Here is a 23,871-nt window from a genome sequence, read left to right on the forward strand (position 1 = left end):
GCCAGGAGGGTTGTGAGTTGCACATGGAAGGGAATGGTCCATGTTGCACACACACACACCAGAGAGTCCAGTGCGATAAGAATCATAAAACCTCCTTGTTACTTGCTGGAGGCTGTCAGGGAACTCTGAGAATGGACTTGTTAAGGTGCACAGGAGGAAGAATCTAGAAAGAAGCTGCTGTGGGAGAAATGAGTGAGCCCCTCTTCAAAGTTTCTGAGACACCCTGACCTTTCGGGATGAAGGTTCAATTTGAGGGGCGTTGGAGGTCCCTTCTTGATTTCATTAGAGCAAATTTTTCCGTTTCTAAAACAAGATGAAATTCAACCCTGTCAAATCCAGGCCAGTATATTAGCTAACTGGACAGTATTTAAGGACCTCCCCCAGTCTCTCTGAAATAATGCCCATACAAAAAAAAAATTGAGGTTATGACATTTTTGTTACCCTACCCTATCTATAAAATGTCCTGGTTTTACTACGTCTGATTGAAGTAGTTATTGTCCATCTGATTAAAGTGCTGTGTTATTCCTTTGGGCCTGCCTTACTTCCTCTCGTGGTCTAGGCATGTTAAGCCTCTTAAAACCTGCTTCTGCTCTGGGACATCATTCCAGAATGACTTGTTATTTCTTTGTCAGCTAAGACAACAAAATCTACTTCTTGTGCATATGAAGTTGAATGGATCCTAATACTACTTAGCTGGGGCTTATAAATATTGTTATTCCCCGGGATCTAGGATCTTTGTTTCTGGTACCAATATCCCATGTGTGAATGCACTTCTTTCTCACACATAGGAGAATTGGTTCCTAAGTAGAAAGCAAGCTTCTGCCATGAGCACTTTCATACAAAGTAACGTAGATTTTTAATAAGTACAGAACCAGTTTAATCATCAGTTCCATAAGTAATGCTGGAATAAAACTCCAGGTGTTTCATGCTAAATAGAGGTCATGTTGCTCTACAAAAAGACTACACACCAATTCCTACAACATGGCCTTCCGTAAACCTGATGGGTTCCAGCTTCCTGATGTAGCTGTGAAATCTTTGACAAATGACTTAACCTTTCTGAACTTCAGTTTCCTTGTCTATAACACGTGATTAATAGCAGTTTTAAATCAGTTAGTTTAGGATTCAGTACATTCTCAGAGCCCCCTGAATAACCTTGGATTGATAGTTATTATTTCCTAGCAAGTCTTAGGCTGAAAGGAATCTACCACATTTTATTAGGATTTGCTTACTGTCTGCTTACCAGTGGTCTCTTTGCAGGCTGTCAGTGAATGTAGCAGAGCCCATTGCTGTACACCCCTGCCCTCTCTGCCGACCCTCTCCTTAACCAGCACAGGTAGAAAACTCAGTACCACCTGGAGCACCACCCACCGCAGGATTCTCGGTGCAGGTTTAATGTCTTCTAGGGATACATTTCCCTGCAGAATGACTCTCTTCATTCCTGTTGTTCTCCAGGACTCCCCCTGCCCCGTCCTGTACATATCCATAAACACAGTAAATGGAAAATACCAGGGAAGGATTGAGCTGGTGGTTAGATTAGTGACCTTCCTGCTGTCCAGGTTTATTTCTGAGCATCACCTTCTAGAGTTCTACTTGATTCGTTCTGGATTTATATGGTGACACAAGTTAACTAAAACTAGAAGCTAGTGCTGCAACAAAGCAGGTGCATTTTAAGAATTGGATGATTAATAATAGTATCTACTGGCTCAATAGAAGTCCATTTGACCTTTTCAAGGTATTTGCTTTCCCACAAAAGCATCCACTAACTTTATTATGACTTACAGGGTAAATTATAGTGAGTGAAGGAAGAGCTTAAAATAGAATTTCAGTCAACCTGAAAGTAGAAGATTCTGCAGAACTGAAGTAGAAGATTCTGATGATTAGCATGTATTATAGGTAAAATATATCTAAGTACTCAGTCCTACAATTCTCAAAATTTTAAGGGGAAAAAAAGAAACTGCACCAAATAAGCAGCTTTGGTGATTTAACTAGCATAAGTTTACATAGTCTACCACGATTGTAACCATGTAATGACTTGTTAAATGCAGTTGATATTTGAAATCAATAGTGTGAATGAACCTAAAATGCATGGCTTACGGTTTGAAATAACATTTCATGCAAATATAGAAAAATTTTTGGAAATCCCTCTTTTCACGCACAGAGAAATGGGTGACAGAGAGAGCACAGGAACAAATGAAAAGATTTGTCTTCCTTTTCCACACTCAAAAGAAGAAATTAACTTTTACATGCAACCCCAAAATGGAATTAAAATAGTTTGCAAATCCACACTCACAATGGCTCTTTTAAAGCATTTTGAATAAAAACTGTTTCCTGCCTGTTGGAAGTTAAAAACCATTTCTAATTGATTTTTCTAAGAATGTATGACCTAAGTGTCATATTACCCCAGCAAGAGACATTGGAGCTCAATACAACTTATTATTAGAAAGGATAATTACAATGTTAATAGGATTATGCCTGCCTTTTTAAAAAAGACTAATTCCTAAATCAAATGTTTGGGGCTGGGGAGTAACTAGAACTAAATTTCTAAATACCAAAAAGAAAAAAAGGTGCAATTATGGGCACCTTCCAAGATTAAATTTATCCCCTTTGAGTTTGATTATTTCACTCAGAAAAAAAAAATGAATGATTCTTTTCAAATTCCTTAGAAAGATGTAATTATTAAAACTCCACACATATAATAATAGCTTTTTTTCCAAATAAGGATAATTATTACCAGAAACTTTTTCAGTTTCATTTTTTTCTGGTTAGTTGAAAACATGATGCTTATAAAGGCAACACAGCCATCTAGTGGGCAGATTGTTAAAAACCGATTGTTTCACTTTGGAGAGGATTAAGTTTATGAAATAAAAACCTAAGCCAAAGAGATGCTTGTGTTAAAACATGGGCATGATTTTAGAAGGAGGGGGAGGATTTTAGAGGATTTTTTTTAGGACAAGTGTTGCATAACATTTCCAGACACAACTTTCTAACCAGCTTTCCCATCCCCACACCCCCCATTCAGAACCAAGTTGCATCACCAAACATACCAATGAAAGTGATGAAGGTCAAGTCCCAGGTTTGAGCCATAATGAGCTTTGTCTGTTTTCAGTTATGGATGTTACGTGGCTACTGCCCCGCCGCTGGCACCTTGTTTTCCTTTGCTGTCTTTTTTTTTTTTTGAATATTTATTTATTTATACAAGAGCTGGGGCACAGGCCAGAGGTGCGGGGGGTGAGAGGATTCACCAGAGTCAGAGTGGGGAACAGAACAGGCAGATTGACTGAAATACACTGCTGAGAGGAGCAGCGGGCGAGACAGGAGAGGTCTGCTGTGCCATGTGGGTTTCTCTCGGGCAGGCCTGGGGATCGAACTCGTGCTGCAGAGGCTGTGGATTGCTTCATAGGTTGTGTCTTACCCCCTTGCGCCACCAGGGAGGCCCTTTGCTGTCTTCTAAGCAATGCCTTGGTACTGTCCTCCTTTTCTTGTTCCCTTCTCCCCAAAGTTCTCTTCCTGACGGAGCCAGTCCCCGGGGGCCCTTGTGCAGGAGCAGCACGTGATCTGCAGACATGAGTGGTCTCACTTCTTCTCGCCCCCTGTCAGGCTTTCTGGCCCCATCCTCTGTAACGGCTTTCTCAGTAATCTCAAGTTCCAGGGCACCGAGAGGTGACCTCTTTCCAGTATCTGTTGTATCTTCAGTCCTCTGGGCAAGAGCTCCTGGAGAGTCATAGCAGGGGAATAAGGCCCATAGAGGGGGTGTTTGTCCTCCATAAACTGGCTTGCAAAAGGTTTCTACTCTTTCCAGTCATTTGTGAGCAATTGATTTTTTGTAAATATCTGAAAAGGTAAAATGCTACAGTTAATTACTTTATATAAAGAGAAGCGTCATAGCACAGTGAAAATAAGCATGGGGTGAGCGGCCTGGAGACGTGAGTCCTGATGCCAGCCCTGCTGGGTTAGTTGTGGGCATCGTGTCATGTCCCCCTTGGTGCCTGTCTCCTCTGCCGGAAACTGGGAATAATCAATAACACCCCTGCTTACCTTCCAGGGCTGTTGTGAAGAAGAAATAGCAAGGGATTGTAGGAGGGAGTGTTTCATAGTCATTGCAAAGTTCACGTCTTTAATTGAAATAAAAAGGTTGAAATAAAAAGTCCTTTGGTAAACGTGGGGTCACCATTTTAAAAGGCAACCCGTTTGCTTAATGAAGCATTTCTTGGGTCAGGAGGTTCTAGTCCTCGCTCTGCAGTCCTGTGCGGTAGGTCGCTACCATTCTCCCCGCCGTGACCTGGGAAGATAAAGCGTGGAAAGCCAAGGTCGTCTTACAGGAGGTGAATTCTAGCCTGGCTCCACCTCCCTGTTTCTTGGCCCGTTGTCTGACTTACACCTCTCCGCCTCGTATCATGTACTGACCACATCCAGAAACACCCGATCTGGCCCCTTTGTTCTGTGATTGTATCAGGCCTTTTTACAGCTCCCAACCTCTACACTTGATAGTTTTCATCCTTGGCGTGGAATTCCCTTTGTCCGCGTCTCCATCTGGCCAACACATGCTCATTTGCTCAAAACAGCTCAATCATTACCTCCTCCATGAAGCCTCCCTCAGTCCCCTCAAGCAGAAGCGTAGATGCCGTCACCGTATCTAAGAACCACTGGGTTTCGGCTCTCGCCACGCTCCATGCCGCTGCTGCCTTTCAGAGCATCTGTCTTACTCATCTTGAATTTCCAACCCAGGCAACATTGCTTGAAGCAGGTGTCTCGTACCTATTTGTAAATTGTTGACTTCTGAATAGAGCTATCATATTTTCCCGTGATAAATTGACAAAGGAAAAAGAAACATTTCAAGAATAACCTACCAATTCTTTTCAAAACCTGAGGGAAGTTGATTCCATCTTTGCCATGGGGAATTGGAGGTAGAAGCTGTTAAATAAAAAGGAAAAACTGATAATATTAAAATATTGAATGGAGTCTGCCTTTGCAGTGATAGTGGGGCTCTCTGGGCCCTTGATGTCACCACGGTCCCTTGTGCTCTTCCTTCTCCTGTTTTGACTCCCCCCTCCTCGCCTGCTGAGTGCCTCAGCTCTATGGTCAGCCTGCAAGTTTGGTCTCTTTCCTGATCCTTTGTTTGGTTGCCCCATATTCCTCATATAAGTAAAATCACCTGATACTCATTTTCCTTCTGACTTATTTCACTGGGCATCATCCCTTCCAGCTCCATCCATGTTGCTGCAGTGGCATTGCTGCATGACTGCTGCAGGATTGCGGAGTAGCGTTCCGTTGTGTGTATGTACCAGGTCTCCTTGACTCAGTCATCTGTTTTGGGACATTTCGGTTGTTTCCATGACTTAGCTGCTGTTAGTCCAGTCGGCCTCGGTTACTGGCTTCTGTAAAGTGCTTAAGCTTTGATTGAGACTGCCACGGTGAGCACTGCGGTCACTTCCTGCTCTCCTTGTGACTTTAGTTGCTTAAAAGGTAGAAATGTTAGTTAAAAATGATACAGACAGGGCCTCCCCTGGTGGCGCAGTGGTTGAGCGCTTGGCTGTGAAGCTGCCCACAGCCTCTGCAGCACCGGTTTGATCCCAGGCTGCTCCCCGGCCACCGAAGGAGGGTCCCATGTGGCGCGACAGACCTCTCCTGCCGTGCCCGCTGCTCCCCTCAGCAGTGTCCTTCGGTCCTTCTGCCTGTTCTGTTCCCCGCTCTGGGTCTGGTGAATTCTCTCACCCTCCCGCGCTTCCGACTGTACCCAGTGCTTGTATAAATAAATAAATAAATCTTTTTAAAAAAATGATACAGACATCCTAAAAGTGAAAATAGTGTGTCTCCACAGAATCCCTTTTACTGTTAAGTTTGGTGTTTTCCTTTCTACTTTCCTCAAGCACAGATGATATCCATGTGCAACTATTTCCTTTAATTGGTTTCTTTTTTTTTTTTTTTTTTTTTAATAAATTTTATTGTTATATTCCCCATACAATTGCAGCCCCCCCATTCTGACCCCAATCCCTCCCCTCCCACCCCCGCCCCCCTAAAAGTGTCTCTGGTTCATAGTTTTTTGTTGATTTTGATTTTCACTTTCTTATAGTTATTCATTTTCCTGGTCCCTTATTTAAGTTTTCTAGATTCCTGCTATGAGTGAGACCATCCGGTATTTTTCTTTTTCTTTTTGGCTTATTTCGCTGAGCATGATCCCTTCCAGCGCCATCCATGTTGCTGCAAATTGCATGTGTTTTAATTGGTTTCTTTAAAAAGAAAGAAAGAAAGAAAGAAGGGCCTCCCGTGGTGGCGCAGGCAGTTGAGCGACGCGCTGTGAAGCTGTCCGCAGCCTCTGCAGCACTGGTTCCATCCCGGCTGGCGAGGGTCCCACATGGCGCGTAGACCTCTCCTGTCTCCCCGTTGCTCCCCTCAGCAGTGTATTTTGTCAGTCTGCCTGTTCTGCTCCCCACTCTCTCTCTCTGGTGAGTCCTCTCACCCTCCTGCGCATCTGGCCTGTACCCTGGTTCTTGTATGCATGAATGAATAAATCTAAGAAAAAAAAAAGAAAAAGAAACACACTATGTTACGTAGAGCAAGACCAGGTGAGATTAGGAGCAGATTATAGTTTTTTCCAAGACTTAGGTGGCAAACAGTCTAGTACCAGCTATTTTCTCCGTTTCTTTTCATCTTAAAATGGCATTATCTGTGGCTCTGGGTGAGTGAAACTGTGAAAGCACTTTCTTTAAGACCAGTCCTAAAGGACGGTTGCTTACAAGGACACTTGTCGGTAGCTAAAGTTCGTTTTCTTTCTACAGGGCTATGTTGGGTGCAATATTAGATCCAGAAATGGAGCAGACAGGGAACAGTTAAGCATTTATTGAATGTCTATTACAAGTAGTTTTAGTACAAATGTGTGTCCATATTTTACCATCTGTAGACATGAAAGCTATAAACACAACCAAATATTTCATAATGATCACTCTAATATGGTGGCATTTGGGATGTTTGTAGATATCACAGAAACAGACAGAAGAGCCAGAATTCATGTTCAAAAACTTGTGAATCATGCGTGTTGATTCCAGATTGGTTTCTCTATGGCAAAGAGACAATGGGGAACAATTTTTTTTTCAAAGAAGTTGCATAATATGAGGTATATCTGCATTTTTACAGCACACTTTGTAGTACAATGTATGGAAACATAGCAGAGAAAGCTTCACAAGGAGTTAATTATTTAATCAGGGAAAACTCTTTTTATAGTACATTATACATGCATACATGTAAGCTCAGTAAAGCTTGATAGAATAAGTATCAATTTCCTATTTAAATAAGATCTTTCTAGAATTTAGAGAAATTTGAATATTGTATGCATTTGGCATGATTCATTCCTCCCAGGAAATTTTATGGAATGTTGTCAGTGATATATCCCTGCCTCCTCCCACCCACTTTTCCATAACTACTAGCGATAAAGTGGATTCCAGAGATACACTCTTACCTAGAGCTGCTTTGAGCAGTTAATGAATCTCCTCTAAAACACGTATCTGATCTAAACATACAGCAACAAGGAGGACCGAGGTTTCCTAAAGCTGCATACACATTCACAGAACCCACACGCAGAGACGTGAAAACGTGCTGCTCTCTCTGAACCCCGCCTTGCTGTCTGCTCCAGGTCTACACCCCATACCAGGTTTTGACTGCTCAGACCAGGGAACCCCTACCTCCCTGCAGTCAGTTTGCTGGTGTCTCTGTAACAATTGGTTATAGTATCTGCCCCCCTGGATTTTTCAGGCCTCACCACTTTTGTGAGCGATTTACTCTTTTTTCTGTGTGGTTTACCCACCAATCTGTCCTGCCACTCTCCCTAGAACTTGGTGAAGAACTTAGATTATTTCACTATTTTTTTTTAATTGAAATGTTCTTTTTCTGATAAAAATCCTTTCCAACTCCTCTCTTTCCTGCAGGTAGTCCACCTCCTCAACTAAATTCCCCTGAATAGTCTCACTTTCGCTGTAGATTGATCCCTCTTCTCCCCTTTGTGACAGTCCCTCCATCCTTACCTCGCTCCAGAGAATGAGTGAATTAAAGAGACATGTCTCAGCTGCCTTACTCATCCTCCAGAGTAAGCACAACTACTCGTTGGAGCCCCTCCACTAAGCCCTTTCTTTCCATCACAGCCATATCTAGCAACCGACCTCTGTAGCCACGTAGTAAGCAGTGTATTTCCTCAGCACCTGTCAGAGAACATGTTCCCCGGAGGAGCTCAGTAGAGATAACAAGGTCATTTGGCTGAGCTGGATTCATTTCCAGTCGTACCACATATTTGGCATCTGACTTGGGGCCAACCTGATCTGTACCGCACTTTGCTCATCTATAAAATGTGGGTAATAAAATGAAAGGTAAGAGAAAGGTGCTGGCACATAACAAGGACACATGGACTCTTGTTGAATAAATGAAGGAACAAATAAAAGAGCCATTACTTTGTTCTCTGACAGGATCGTGTGAAACTCCTCAGCTTCTAGACCCAGGGGTCAGTTTGCTCATAAGGTAGCTTGACTTCTCCAAGGCCATGGTGTGATCCTCCCCACACTGCTTCTTAGTTCCTGCCAGGGCCCCGTGTCCTTCCTGGACTACACCTGCAGTCTTGGGAGCTTCCCCGTGAGGTTCTGCAGCATCACGGTTCACAGATCTGGGCAATTCTTCTTCTTGTTCTGAGCTACTAGCAGCCCATGGGATTATCCTGGCTCTTGTAATCCTGTAGATTTCTCAAATGTATGTCCCAGAGTCAAAAACGCCTCCCACCGAATGCCCTCCTATCCAAAGCTCCCGAGTAAGTGGAGACATTGAGGTCGACGAACTGGAGTGAACAGACATGCGTGCAGTATTTTGAACTTGAGTGCATTGGGGGATGATGGTGTTGGTGACAGGGAATCCTGGTCTGCAGGGAAGGCTCGTGTGAATTTAGCAAATTATGCTTTAGACTTGGATACGTTTTTATCTTCTCAGGCTATCAATGGGAGGAGATAAACAAGAAATCATGCCTAGGACTAGGCAAAAGTCAGATTGCCATGCTCTTAAGGGTGACAATGATTTATATCAAATGTTAAAGAATATCATTATACATCTCAGAGATTCTAAGTAATTCACGTGACGTAAGTATGAAATCGGGATGGTGGCCATTTTTGAGATTTTGACTTCCTCTAACATTGTATTAAATATTCTCTCTCCCTTAGTTGGCTTGAGCTTAGCCGTGACTTAAAGATGAGATTGCTCCTTCTGTACTTTAAATGTCCTCACATAGCTGAGAAAACAATTCTGTAAAATGTGTCTTGAATTATTGTTTCTTTAAGTAATGGGTTTTCCCTAGACAAAATAAAGCGTTGTGCTACATTACAGCCTCACTGTTAGGAACGAAGAAAGTGGAGAAAGTGCAGGAAGACCCGCACACACCACAAAGTTGGAGAGCGTCCAGGTCCTAGAAGAGTGGTGAGTGTGACTCGGTGTCGCTGTGTCTGGTGTTTGTGTATTGTTTACATCTGGCGGGGCTTAAGTCTTATCTCTTGCTTCCTGGCAAGCCTCAAAACGGTCTTGTGAAATGAATGTCCACTCAATCTGGGAGATCTTATTTTCCGAAGGCAATTGGTCTTATTGATTTTTCTATTAACTATGTTAAGCTATCAGCTTAGTGGTTGCCTGACTTTATCCTTCTCTTTTAAAACCTAATGCCCTTCAACTTGCCCTAATTTCATACTTCCTTTTCTGGATTTTTTTTTTTAAGTTTTATTTATAGGGGATGAATCTAAAATCTACTTTCTTTGCTTATCTCCCAAAGAAGTGAAGGAGAGAAGCTGAGAGGTTCTGACAGTTAAATTGATCCTGGTCATAGCTGCCCAGGTATTGGTCTGTTTAATAACTTTCCAACCTAAAATTCATTTGGTCAAAGCTTTTTTTTCTTCCATGTTTGACTAAGTACTTGAAATAGATTTGTAACTAGTTCAAAATGTCTGACCATCTTCATTCATCCACAAAATTTTAAAGATGGAAAAACTACTGCCCACATATTGGTCTGTTTAACACCAAAAATGTTACGGAATTACCTAAATCAGTCAAAAATGGCACCAATCCCACCTCCATCAGAACAGACTCTAACTAAATATTTCTTCCAAAGCATGAAGTTCAAGTGATAACAATTACAGAATAAAATACATGTAGATGATGTATATAATTATAGGCGCTTTCTTTTTCTGTTTGTGGGGAGGTTTTAATATGTATGCTTCATAGTAGTTTTTCCATCTTTAAAATTTTGTGGATGAATGAAGATGGTCAGACATTTTGAACTAGTTACAAATCTATTCAAGTACTTAGTCAAAAATGGAAGAAAAAATAAAGCATAGGTACGTCTTTCACCAAATGGATTTTAGGTTGGAAAGTTATTAAACAGACCAGTACCTGGGCAGCTATGACCAGGATCAATTTAACCATAAGAACCTCCCAGCTTCACGCCTCCACTTCTTTGGGAGATAAGCAAAGAAAGTAGTAATGTATTTCCTGTAGGAAAACCTGGAAATAGATGTTTTTGTAATCCTTAGTGTCACTCTAAAGGCCCTGTACTTTTCAACTGTGATAGCTCCTTTCATGGATAACAATTCATTGATAGCACTTAATAGAAAAATCCTTGAAGTACCGGGGATTATGTGACAGGTGCACACAATGATTCTTATTTTAGATCCAATGACAAATGAAAAATTGGCTCCCAGAGATGAGAGGAGAACCTGTACCTTAGGGCTTGAAAATTAAAATCTACATCAGATGCAAACAAAAAGTCAGTTTGCCTCTAAGTTATTTACAGATCATTCCTATCACTTTATACCATATTATTAAGGTCCAAATGTTTCCCAGCTTCATCAGGAATTTATGGTGACCACACAGATAGTGCCCGTGGCCTTTGGTGTCTGAAAACGTGGCTCCCAAACACTCAGCTTTTGCATTGAGAACACCAAGACCTGGAAGTAGCCAACCTAGTCCTGCATTTATTTCTCAGATCAAGCCAGGCTAGGTGGCAGTGACCACTAGGTGGCAGTAACTGGACAGATTTTCAAGCTGCCCGACAGGTTCAAGTCACTTTGGCTAATTGCCCCATTCTGTCTCTACAGCCAAAACCCCACTTCAGACGAAGTCTTGTCCTGGTCTCAAAATTTTGATAAGATGATGAAGGCCCCGGCAGGAAGAAATCTCTTCAGAGAATTCCTCCGAACAGAATACAGTGAAGAGAACCTCCTTTTCTGGCTCGCCTGTGAAGATTTAAAGAAAGAGCAGAACAAAAAAGTAATTGAAGAAAAGGCCAGGATGATTTATGAAGATTATATTTCTATACTGTCACCAAAAGAGGTAAACATCTGGAAAACACTGGTGCGGGCTTCCTAACACCACAGATGTACCTAAGGAAACTGTGGTCTCCAGGGGTAGAGCCTGGGGTGTGGCCAGGTGGAGAGAGGGCTTTTCTGGGTGGATAATTTGCACTCTATTTGGATTTTCCCTGAACACTTGTTAGAAGGTAGGTCCTCCCATCATGCTTTGACCGTTTAGCTCTGGCTGAATTGTGTAGTAGCTACTCGCTTCTTAAACTAACATTAAGCCTGGTAGACACAATTTGCTATGCCTTAGTGTGGAAAAGCATGGACTTTGGGACAGTGTTTCTCAAAGTGTGATCCCCAGACCACCTCTATGAGAAAAACCTAGAACATTTGTTTGAAAAGCATATTCTTGAGGTCTATCCTGGACTTCTGAGCCTGAAATTTTGGAAATAGAGCCCAGGAAGCTGTACTTTTAACAAGCTTTCTAAATACATACAAACCTGAGAGCCTCTAGTGTAGCGGCTCTAGGAAAACAGAAACCTGCCACATTTATTGATGCTTATGATCAAAGTTTTACAAAACTGAGAAATGGGCCTTTGTGACCCAGTAATATTCTTTGGTGAGAGAGAGGATAATGCCAATTATTTTACTTATTCTAGTCTTTCTGTAATGGAATATGCAAACTATTTTTTCCCATTCCCATGGTGAAAACTATGAATAAAGGACATTGCTAGCGACCAAATAATACTTTCCCATTAATTTTCTAAAAATCCATTGGATCCGGTCAGCGGTTGACGAAGTTCGATCCCGGCTGCTCACAAGGTCATGGCGCGCAGAAGCAGTGTAACTGACTGTACCCAGTGCATGTATAATAAATAAAGCATGCCTCTATAAAAAAAAAAAAAAAAAAAAAAAAAATCCATTGGATCCTCAGACATGGTCCAGTCACAAGGGTCAAAAACATCTGGTGCCCAGGTACCCAGGCCCCTGGAATGCTGGGTGACAGGTGGCCAGAGTTGTTGCAGTCCCTAGAATGCATTCGCCTCTCCACACCAACCTTTTGCCTTTTCTGTCTCTCCATTTATGTATCCTGACTGGTATTTTCTGCTCCCAGGGTTACCGCTACAATTTTCTCTTGTGTGCAGGCATTTATGGAATCCCCCAGAACTAGGTCACACTCATCATTGCTTCATCCCACACTTGATGTGGCCCCGACTTGCCTCATGCTCATTACCTTGAATCTATAAAAGGAAATAGAGTCTTCTTTATCCATCTCTGTGTTTGGAATTCTATATCAGCTACTGCACTTCCCGTGAGGTATACCTAAGCACTTAAAAATTAGTTAGGTTACAAGTACCATTCGTGCTCTCCAGAATCCAGCAAATAGCAGCAAACTTGTACGTAAACACAAAAGATTATTTTATTTTTTCATCTCCTACATTAACATAGAAAAAATATTCATAGAAGCAAAGTAGGAGAAGGTGTTTTTCTGTAACCTAAATATATTCATGATGCCACTTTGCATTTCTAACACCTTATAATTCTGCATCCTAAAAATACATTACTCAGGTTCCTGGTCTATCTAGAACCTCTGTATCTCAGCATTCTCCTTGGATTTTATTAGCATATTAATTTCATTCTCTTTTTTTTTTTTTTTCATTTCATTACATGGTATATATTCCAAAGGCTACAAATATGCTCCTCCTGCCCATGATTACAGAATTTGGGGGCAGGTTATCTAGCCCATTTCTCTCCCTCAAATATATAACATGTAATATTTTAAGATGATGTCTAGATTATTAAGTCTCTTTCTTTGTAATATCTATGTGTCACCTTAAAATGGTTAAGTATTTCGCTTTAAAGTGTTATTAAAAAGATACTCTTCATCCTAATTACCTGTACTTCCTTTGTCTCACAGCCTCCATTTTCTAATTTTTATTTATTTTATGGGAAATCTGTCCCCATTGTCCTTATAGCTCCTGATTTTCAGATGTCATTGATTGATGGAGTTTTCTTCTTTATTTATCCTAATAGCCACATTTGAGTGGTTGTTGAGCCTTTAATCTCCTTACATTACTACAGAGAGACACATAAACACAGGTGAAAGTCAATTTTTTATCATTTTTCTACTTGTATGCTGACTTGTAAATAACTCTTGCAATAGAATCAAAATTATTACACTGTATGAAGTTCAGCCAAATAATTACTCTCCTGTCAATAAATTACTAAGCAGCATAAAATGAATAAACCTAAAGCATGTATTTGAAATTATAAAGTATAATTATTATAAAGCTAGGTTTTTTTTTTATTTTTTTAATTTAAAGCTAGGTTTTAAGCCAACGTTTACATATATTTGCTTTTAAACCCTGTCAAGTGTCTTGACTCATTGATGCATAACAATACCACAGGCACTTTCTAGCTATCCCAGAGCCTTTCTAATATATAATCTCATTGATCTTTCTATTAAAAAAACTTGCCAATTTCTAATCAGGCACAGTATTTTCGTAATTGTCTGGTGGTCCTGAATTATCACCATTTTCACATTTTATTTTCCAACTTTAGAAATAGAGCATGTCACATGAAGAAGTCCTTATTGTATAGTTGTAAGAGCAATGAACTAAGATTTGGATGCATAGGAACCTAGTTGTGGCTGCTAAAACCTAATTGTATGATCTAGGATAAATTTTATCACCTCTCTGGGCCTCAGTGTTCAGTTGATTTGTTTACAAAAATAAAAATACAAAGGCGGAGGTGGGGGGCGGGGGGTGGTGTGGTTGCAGAGAAAGTAAACCAAATCCAGAATAGTTGTGTAAAGCTACCTCTTCACCCTCTCCCTAGTGGCCTGGCTGATCAGACTTGCTCCTCCTTCCTGCTACCCCACACTCCCCCTCAGAATCCCTCTCAACACAGCCCTCACCGCAACCCCCGCAAACAAATCAGAGTTGGGATTTTTTCCCCATTTGGCACCTAGAAAATCTAGCCCTTCTGCCTCTTAGTCTATCATGGCTCCTATTTAGAATATGAGCATTTCAATCATTTATAAAATAGTTGTGATTAAACAGCTAAAAATTGTCAAGATTTTATTCTTATTTAGAACCTCATTTTTCTTCACTAGATTTTCATTCTACCTTAATTCAATTGAGCTATCATATTCCTCTGTGTTAAATATAGGGGAAATCCACATTCTTAAAATTGTTTTTATATACCTAACATTTCCTTCATGAAGCCTGTGTGCTGATAATTACATTTCATTGTTTGCATAAGAGCATACTTTATGTATGTTTAACAATTTGGGAAGTATCTTAGGAAATAGATATCTAAATATAGTGCATATGAGAATGAGATATACATGTGGATTTTGTGTGCATATATATGCCTCTGCAAGCAAAATTAAGTGAATTTATTTCAAGGACTTAAGTCAGATTCTCTAAATAGACTCGTTTGACTATATTTTCCTAGAGGCACCTATTTGTGCATGCATATAAATATCCAAAAAAAAAAAATTGAGTGTTTCTCATGAGCTAGGCACTGCACTAGATGTTGGGAATATCATAGTAAACAAGGAAAATCTGGCCCATCCTTATCGAGCTTATACTTTAGGAAGACAAGCAAATCCTAACAAAAACAAGTAACTAAAATTGTGATGAGTTTTATGAGGGGGGTTAGATCAAATGGTATAATTTACAATAGGGGTACTCATGAAAGGTCACTCCAAGAAGGTCAAATTCAACTTGATACAAAGTCTGAAGACATTGAATTTGATCAAAAAGAGGTCATCATAATTATGATCGGTGTTATTAGAATGATTATTTCTTTACATTAGCCTTAAGTATTGTCATTGACTAAATGGACTTACATAATTACAATATGAGTCTCACAACAATCCTTTAGCTAAAGAAATGAGAAAGCCAAATGTGGCTAAAATTAAAAAGGGTATCTCCTGTCGTGGGAAATCTCCGTAAGATCTTAGAAAGGAGAAAGGAAAAAAAATCATACTTTTACTTGGAAAGCCTGTAAAATAAAGCAGCTTCAGTCAAAATTACTTTTTAAAAAATTAAATGGAAAATATAAAAATAAAACCAAAACATGAGGGGAAAAATACTAATCATATGTAAAAACTGGTTAAGGAATTGACTTAAAGGAAGGTCTCTACAAAGGAAAAAGACTTCGAGTGAAAGTTCATCATTTTCAGTTTAATTCTCCAAAGATGTCCACAGAGTCGAAATTTCCGTTGCATCTTGATAGTTAGCACAGAAGAGCAAGGTCAAGACTTGTTATGTCCTTTCGGCAACATTTACTTATCTTAACATTCTCCATTGGGTAGAACCTCTGGTACATTTAAGCTTATGTATAAGTTTTGTAATTCAGTTGGACTTAAATTTCCCCAAGACGCACTAGCAAGATTTATCTTCATTGTCTCCACTTTCCCTCCAAATACGTTTGAGCCTTTAGCTCTCATTACATTTTCCCCACACTAGCTTGTGGAGTGGCCAGTGGGTATTTTTATGCTTGCATGCCACTCGCTTTTTCTTCCTCCCTGTCTCCAGCTTCCTGTGGCAATGAATTCACAAAGGCCTGTCACACCACCACTCATGCCTTTTTCAAAGTTTCATCGGTCACCTCTCGGCACTGCCAACCTATCCAGTATGGCTAATGCTGCCAGTTAGATGTTGCCAAATCCACCCTTGCTGTCTTGTGCCCTCACTGTCCCACTGCACTAGTTTTTTGTTTGTTTGTGTTACTCTGTTATTTTTGCATTATTCCACTCTTTCCCCCTTGGAGGTGAGTCTTTGGGGACTGAGGAAGAAAAGGATTTGCATTGCCCAAGGAGAGCATTCATCCTTTGCCCCTCAGCTTCCTCTTTCCTTAGGAAGAGTTCTTTCCAGGCACCCCTCAGCCCCGCAGGCACCGTCCCCATAGGAGGTGGCCTAGAAGCCATCCAGCGGGCCTGACTGCTAGGGTGACTGTGGCTCAGCCCGCGCTGGGATCCACCCCATTAACTTGTATTATAGATGTTCCACATTCAGAAGCACAAAGATGCCACAAGATGAAACTGTAGATTGTTACACCCATGGGGGTTATCCTTGTTTTTGACCTCTCTACACTTCTTATGCCTGACCGACAGCCTTTTCAAACAACCAGATGTTAAGGTAAATATTTTATATTTTAAATGGAAATAGCAAATGCATTTTTGTTACAGATGACTGAATGTTGAATGGTACTGCTTTCTCTATGATATTTCACTATTTTTAATTTGCAAACAAAATTAAAAATTCAACAGCAAAGATTCAACACATTTAATAATTAAAGTTTTCTGTTAGAAGATAAATAACTGATATGATTCTACCTACTATAAGAAACTGTTGTACTACATTTAATTAAGCTATTTATTAAGAAGTGAATGACCTCTTCCTCTTTCATTAGCACTAGTCTACATTTCCCTTCTCCATAGACATGAAAAGTTCTCAAGTTTGAAAGAGCCCCCACCATTTATAAAAACAGTGGGGTGTGCATGCATACTTAATTTTGATGTGCTTCACTTTTTGTGTTTCACAGATACTGCATTCTTTTACAAGACCCTCCACTGGCAAAAAATGATGACTTGCCAAAGGCACAGATGATAGTTAACATTTTTAGCAATGAATTATTTTTTAGCTGAAGCGTGTACTTTTTTTTCTTAGACATCATGCTGTGGACATACTTGATGAACAACAGTGTAGTGCAAACATAACTTTTATATGCACTGGGAAAGCTAAAAATTAACTTGACTTGCTTTATTAAAATACTTTACTGCAGTGGTGTGAAAGCAGACCTGCAGGAGGTAATGCCATCTTTGGAGAGGCTTCCCCATCCTATAACACTACATGCAGAATAAGATCAAGCAGTTGAAACACCAAAGTCAGTGTTCTCCTGTGGAGTACAAGCATAAGTGATATTTTTAAATAAAAAGCTTTGGAAAATGTCTCTATTTTTATTACATTGTACTTGATGTTGTTTACAAACAACAATAACACACTAAAGCCTCAATGACCCATTTCCAGAACCTCCTTTTTTTTTTTAACGAATTCTTGACAAAGAAGAATACTAGTTTAACCAAGATATGTTTGATTTTTTTTTCCCCCTATATACAAAGTGGTCTAGTGACACCACCAAAATTTAAATCACTGTCTCCTGACTGACCTTCCCCTAGCAGCCATCCCTGGGCAAATCAATCAACCCAATTCCAGAGTTGAGGAATCAGGGAACACCAGATAGAAAATAAGCAGCTTTGGTCACTAGGACTGTTTCAGACCCTGGGTTTAGTCTAAGCAGTGGGTAGGAAAGCAACCAGAAGCCAGAATCAAAAAGGCTTTTGCAAAATGCTTATGATAACACATGTTGTTATAAATATCTAGTTATAAAATTTAGTTATAAAAATCAAAGGTTTGTGTAGACATAGGCTCATCAGGAGACAGAGAATTGGCCCACGGTGCCCTAGTCCTGTTTAAACAGTGAACACAAAGGATGCTCATCCTCTCTTGGGATTTTCTGACCTGTCATCTGGGGGCAGAGCCTCACTCTGTTCCCAAGCATGTCCTTATTCATGTTTATCCCTAACTCCCCTTCCAACGTGTCCCACCAGTTCCAAAATATCACCATTTGATGAGGAAGAAAAATAACTGAATCACTTCTAAATAATACTGTTTTGATAACTGCAGTGGGTATTCTGAATGCCTACTGACATTTTTCCTTGGAAAGGTTACACTGCAAGCAATTTCCTGCAAACTCTTTAGCACAGAGATCTTGGGATTAGTCCTCTATATGTAGGATATACATGGCTTCCTACGCTTTGCCAGGTAGAGGTAAGACAGGAGAGTGTCTATGCATTTTTGCTGTATAAGGCCTTTGCACATACCTGGTTTCCTACCATTGGTACTTTTATTGGGATATGAAACGGTGAGGAATCAATATTTAAGATACATATTATTTTTTGCCAGAGAATTACTCTCTGTCACATTTTTTTCTTATTCATCAAGAGTCACCCCCAGCAGACGCAGTGGGAAGAGATAAATTCATATTCTGGCTAGGGAATTCTCCAGTAATTCAACAATGGATAGAAAATGACGAAAACTCCAGAGCAAACGTACAGAAAAGGTAAACCCAAGTAGGCCAAGATACCTGTGAATTTCGTGATTGGCTTAAATATCTAGCTGCTTTTTGTTTGTTTAATTCAACTTGTGGAAAGAAAAGTGTGCAAGGTCATGTAGTCTTGGAAAAAAGATGACCTTAAGACTTCAGGTAGTCAATTTACTCTGCAATTTCTCTGAAATATCCCAAACTTACAGTTACTCAATTGAGATCTATTGAAAAAAATATATATTGTTTAATGTATCTGCTCTTATTTCTTTTTAGGTCAGTCTCGATTCTCGAGTTAGAGAGGTGATCAACAGAAATCTGTTGGATCCTAACCCTCACATGTATGAAGATGCCCAGCTTCAGATATATACTTTAATGCACAGAGATTCTTTTCCAAGGTTTTTGAACTCTCAAATTTATAAGTCATTTGTTGAAAGTACTGCCAGCTCTACTTCTGAATCTTAATTTTCATAAAAAAAAAATTTCATTTTGGAGGGCTGGGATGGGAAATAAAAGTAGTTACATCACATCAGAAACTGAGTTCCTGGAGAACTACAGCTTAGCATTCCTCAGGCTACTGTGAAAAATATGACCACATGGTCTTTGTCTCCATTTTTATCAAGGTTATCCATGGTTAAGTTTGGAGAAAATACCACATCACATTATGAATTGCCAAATTAAGTTTGTTTCATTCAACAATCATCTACTTGCAAGCAAACTTGTATTTGTAGTTCTACAAACAGTCTCCTAGTGTATCTCCAGAGACTGCATGTGCAAAGTAAAACTGCTTTGTTTGCCACCTAGTTGTACTATTTAATCCAATGGCATAACTTATATCTGTATTTAAGGACTTTTGTGCAATATGGTCTTCTAGAAATAATTGCCAAAATGGCTGTGGTTTGCATTTTTAAATATAAGACAGAAAAAGCCAATTTTTAATTTGTAACCATGGTATTCAACATGCTATATACTGTGTTCAGTACACTAATTTTGAAGCCAATATTTCTGTACATGAAAAAGAGCTATTTCTCTCTGTTTGTTGGAAAATCCAATGGGGGAGTCCTCTGGTTGTTCACTGCCAAAACTGTGGCGTTTCATTACAGCAGAGTTTGCTATGTAAAAAAAAAAAAGACAAAATATGAAGGAAAAAAAAGCACAATACCATTTGAAGATATTCTATTTCAAGGACAAATCAAAGAATGATATTGTTTTTAATTGTAATAGAAGAAAATGAATCTATGTATATATCAGATGTCCAATACTGTAATTAATTTATTAAAGACTGGCTCTCCAGTTCTAAAGTGGTTGTGTAAAGTATGTACTTTAGCAAGAAGAAAAATAATAAGCTTGATAACTTAGTTTTTGATTATAAAGAAAGTATTTAATAAAGGAATGCTTACATGTAGCATCATAAAACATTTTGATGAATAACATCTGTCCGGTGGTATATTTTCCTTAAAAGTGAAATCCAGTGAAAAGCTAAGTTTTTAACCAAGGAAGGTTTTATAACGGTTATGAAGAAGATAATTCTCTACTTTGGACCTTAACTGTTTTCACATAGTATCTTAAGAATGACTTATTTTTAAAATGTTAAGACCATACTTTTAATTCTCATCCATAATTGAAAGGCAGTACAGTGCTCAAATCTTCTAAGCTGCCATCTTATTTTTTATAAGTACCACTAAATCTTTAAGACAAAAAACTTGCCTGACATTGGGCAGGTACTTTTGAGATTCAAGAAAACAGTATCGTGTACACACACAAAAAAGTCAGTGTCATATTTATATCAAGGTGTTACATTTGAATTTGAATATCAGTATCCCCTGGAAGCTATTTTTTTAATCTTAAATATTGAGTAATCTAAAATAAAAGTTTTAAAAATATTTATATCCACTGAGAATACTGGCCTTATATTAAGGATGATATTAACAAATATAGGTTTTCTTTGTCATTTTTTAACTACCTCTCATTTTTTAATTTATTGAACATTTTTTAAAAACAAGCTTGGGGTTTTCTTTTTAAATTTTATTTTACTTGAAAGGTTGGCATTCTGAGTTTCTTTTTCCATAAACTTAAAACATTTCAAAGAATTGTTTTTTTAAGTGAATTTGATTTTCTAATTTATATAGAATTCAGGAGATATGATTAAAAGGGCTATTATCTATTCCCTATGCAAATATTTTAACTGTTGCAGTGTTTGACAAAATGGGATTTTAAAAAAAGATTGCAGAGTAGAAAACAAAATGTTCTGTTTACACTGGCGTTGCTGACTATCCTAACATACTCAGCACTTTTAAATACATTATTTATGAAAATGTAGTTAAAATACAAGATAGAAAATATTTATAATCATTTGTTTTAATAAATGCCTGTTTTTGTCTGAAAGTGTTAGTGTGTCCAGACATACTTTAACCATGTCAACTAGATATTTACTATTTGAATAATAGTTTTCAGAAATATGTTGAAAAAAGATAGCTCTGAAGATGTTTACAAAAAGTCATATTTTTTCCTAAGGAGTGAGGAAAAACCTAAAAGGATCATCACTTCTTTTGTGAAATTCTAGTCCTGAATATTTGATTTTTTCTTGATTAGAATTGAGTTTAATGCTACTCTGATGTATACACATATATGTTGTAATATCATATTTGTTGCTGTGTTTGAGGCACAATACATTGGTGCACACGACTAGAAAACATGTAACATACTATGATACAGAGCATGCATCAGTCTTTTTAAATGTAGACTTTATATTCTTGTTGTTACTATATATGATGGTGACCTGCTAGTCATAAGTTATCTTCATAAGATACTTTGGACTTATTTAGATGAATTGTCTGTTTGACAATACCTTTAATATTTTACCAAATGTAAAAGATAAGGGCCCTTATAAAGAGTCCTAATCTCTAACCTGGGCATTTGTAGAATACAGATTTTGATTAGTATATCCTTTTGAAACCCGATTAGGAAGTTGTGTTGAGAATGATTCTAGAGCAGATTTATATCAGATGTTGGTAACATACTGTGTGAGTATTTCTGTGCTAAATTCCTATTTTTGGGACAGGGGAGGGTTTTTCATTAATTTCAGATGTTTTAAGGTTTCTATCTAAGCGTATGTCTGTATATTTGCAACTCTACCAATTTTTAAAGTATGATATAATTCTTTCTGTTTAAAATTGCCGAGCTATAATAAACAAACAAAAAAGCCCTCCACTGGTGTCTATGCTACCATTCCAAGAGCACAATATTTGTTTTGATAGTATTTGATTTTTCCTAATGAATAAATTCCTCCCTGGGGAAAAATTAGCACTTTAGAAGGAACACTTTGTGTTTTAGATTGCCAAGATATCTTTGTACAATCTGCTAATGCACACAGAAAGAGGTTAATGCTTTCTATAGTGCCTAATTTCAAATGTGTCTATAATGGAAAGAGAAACTAGAGGATATAGATTATATATAAATAAGTATTTATATATATACATATATATAAATTGGAGAGCCAGATTTCTTCAGAAATGGATCTTGTACATAGATCACATTAAGAATGGATGGATGATACTTCTTCACTCCAGATAACTGTCACTTGGTAACACAGATGCCCTGTTACAGGGCAGCTCTGAGCACAGAAGATGCACTAGCATAAGAACAGTAATAGCAAAACACAATTTTGATATTAATGTTATGAAGTGCAAAAATCTGGACCATAATATGGTCTCCTTTTTTAATCCTAAATTATGTACATAGGATGACCGGTTCTGCTATTTGGTCATGGTGCATGGGGTGTTCAGTAGTCTCCTTTGATGCTGCCTAGGATTCTTATTTCCAGAATGAAATGTGTACCATATATTTACCTGATAGTTCAGTTTTGCAAAAGGACCCTATAAGTAGGTAAATAATTTACTTATTAGGGGCAAAAATACATTTTCTCGCCATCAAGCTGATTTAAAGGATACCCGATTATTAATTTTCAAGTTATCCATTTTTGTGTATACACCTTTAAATTACACTGAAAAATAAGTTGTAATTGTGACAAATCACATTTGCAAAAAAAAAAAAAAGATAATATATCAGACGCTTTGAGGCAGAAATATATGAGGGAGAAATTTAAAATACAGTGAAAAATAGGAATATATGAGCTCTTTGAAAGCCACCTAAAATTTCATAAATCTAAAATGTCTACACCTGGAACACTATCAAACATGAATTTTAAATACTTTTAACTAGATACAGTAGCCCATTATTTTGAAATGTAGTAAAGATATTTTCAGAAAATTCTCTTGTGTATTTGTATCAATAGTTTACAACCCTAATTTTCAAAGTGTATTTTTAAACACACATTTGAGTGCTCTTCTAAGCTATTTGAAAAATTTGTGATCAATATGTTTGTTCTGGAAAAAACAGTATTAAAGGTTTAAAAATTTTAGTAACTCTTCATTTGCTGCAGTTGCAAAAACTTAATAAGTGATGCCAAAAAGTTGTTTCAGCTCTCCCCTGTACACGTTTTACAGTATTCTGGAGCACACAACAATGCAGATTGATATTTTTGTTTCCAATACCAGGTTTACTTACAAATTTAATTTCAAGTTCTGCCTCGTGACTTTGAGCAATTCATGTATTTTCTCTGAGCCTATTTTCCTTGTCTTCACATGAGGACTATAATACTTATATTATAGGGTTCACATGAGAATTAAATGAAATAAACATGGGAGAAGTAATGTTGTTATTTTATGAAAGATCTCCAGCTCAATAATAATTCCCATGTTTCAAGAATGCAAGTATTAAATACCATTTTATTGCACTTTCCCCCTACCTTTTTTCAAGCCATACTTTAAAAATTTGATTTAATTATTCATCCAAAACAAATGCAACCAAACTTATTTTAAAATGCATAACTATATGAATATCTATTGCTCTGTTAAAAAATGTGATCAAAATTAATATTTTCAGTTTACCATCACACTGAATCTATAATCAAGGACTATGTTTCTTCCCACCACACATGCATGTATACATAAACGTGCAAGCATGTGTATAACATTATAGGTTAAAATAAATCATTTGAAAAGTTTATTTCTAAATTAGGAAATGAAACATTCCCAGGGTAAGAATAATATCAGGTAATTTGCCAAATAAGTATGTTATAAGAAATTGGCCGTTAGAAAACACCGGCATTCTTTTTAATATTAGGGTAGTCTGGTTTTTAAATTAATTTTGCCATGAATATGAATTGGACATAAAATTTTTCATTATATCTTTTATTTTGGGATAATTTGAGATTTACAGGAAATTTGCAAAGATAGTACAGAGGTTCTATATACTGCACATCCATGATACATTTGTCAACATGAATGAACCAATATTGATGACCATTAAATCCAAATTGACAGTGTTGAGTACTGGACTAGTAGTTTGTAAAATTTGATGGTTTTTTTTTTTTTTTCCCCCCCAT

At 38.1% G+C, this 23,871-nt stretch overlaps 1 protein-coding gene across 2 annotated transcripts in view; it reads left to right on the top strand.

Annotated features, from left to right (window-relative positions):
* Positions 1-19,721, top strand: part of RGS17 (regulator of G protein signaling 17) — an 87,893-nt gene extending 68,172 nt beyond the window's left edge. The window contains exons 3-5 of one of the 2 annotated variants that reach the window (XM_037520637.2): positions 9,352-9,441; positions 11,109-11,343; positions 18,702-19,721. In XM_037520637.2, coding sequence (XP_037376534.1) covers positions 9,352-9,441; positions 11,109-11,343; positions 18,702-18,890 — 514 coding nt within the window. In that variant the 3' untranslated portion in view covers positions 18,891-19,721. The remainder of the gene's footprint in view (positions 1-9,351; positions 9,442-11,108; positions 11,344-18,701) is intronic. The other variant, XM_037520638.2, reaches the window with a different exon arrangement.
* The last annotated feature ends 4,150 nt before the right edge of the window (positions 19,722-23,871 follow it).

Source organism: Talpa occidentalis, unplaced genomic scaffold, assembly GCF_014898055.3.
Source record: "Talpa occidentalis isolate TD23 unplaced genomic scaffold, MPIMG_talOcc4v2.1 talOcc4.2, whole genome shotgun sequence".
Taxonomy (NCBI): domain Eukaryota; kingdom Metazoa; phylum Chordata; class Mammalia; order Eulipotyphla; family Talpidae; genus Talpa; species Talpa occidentalis.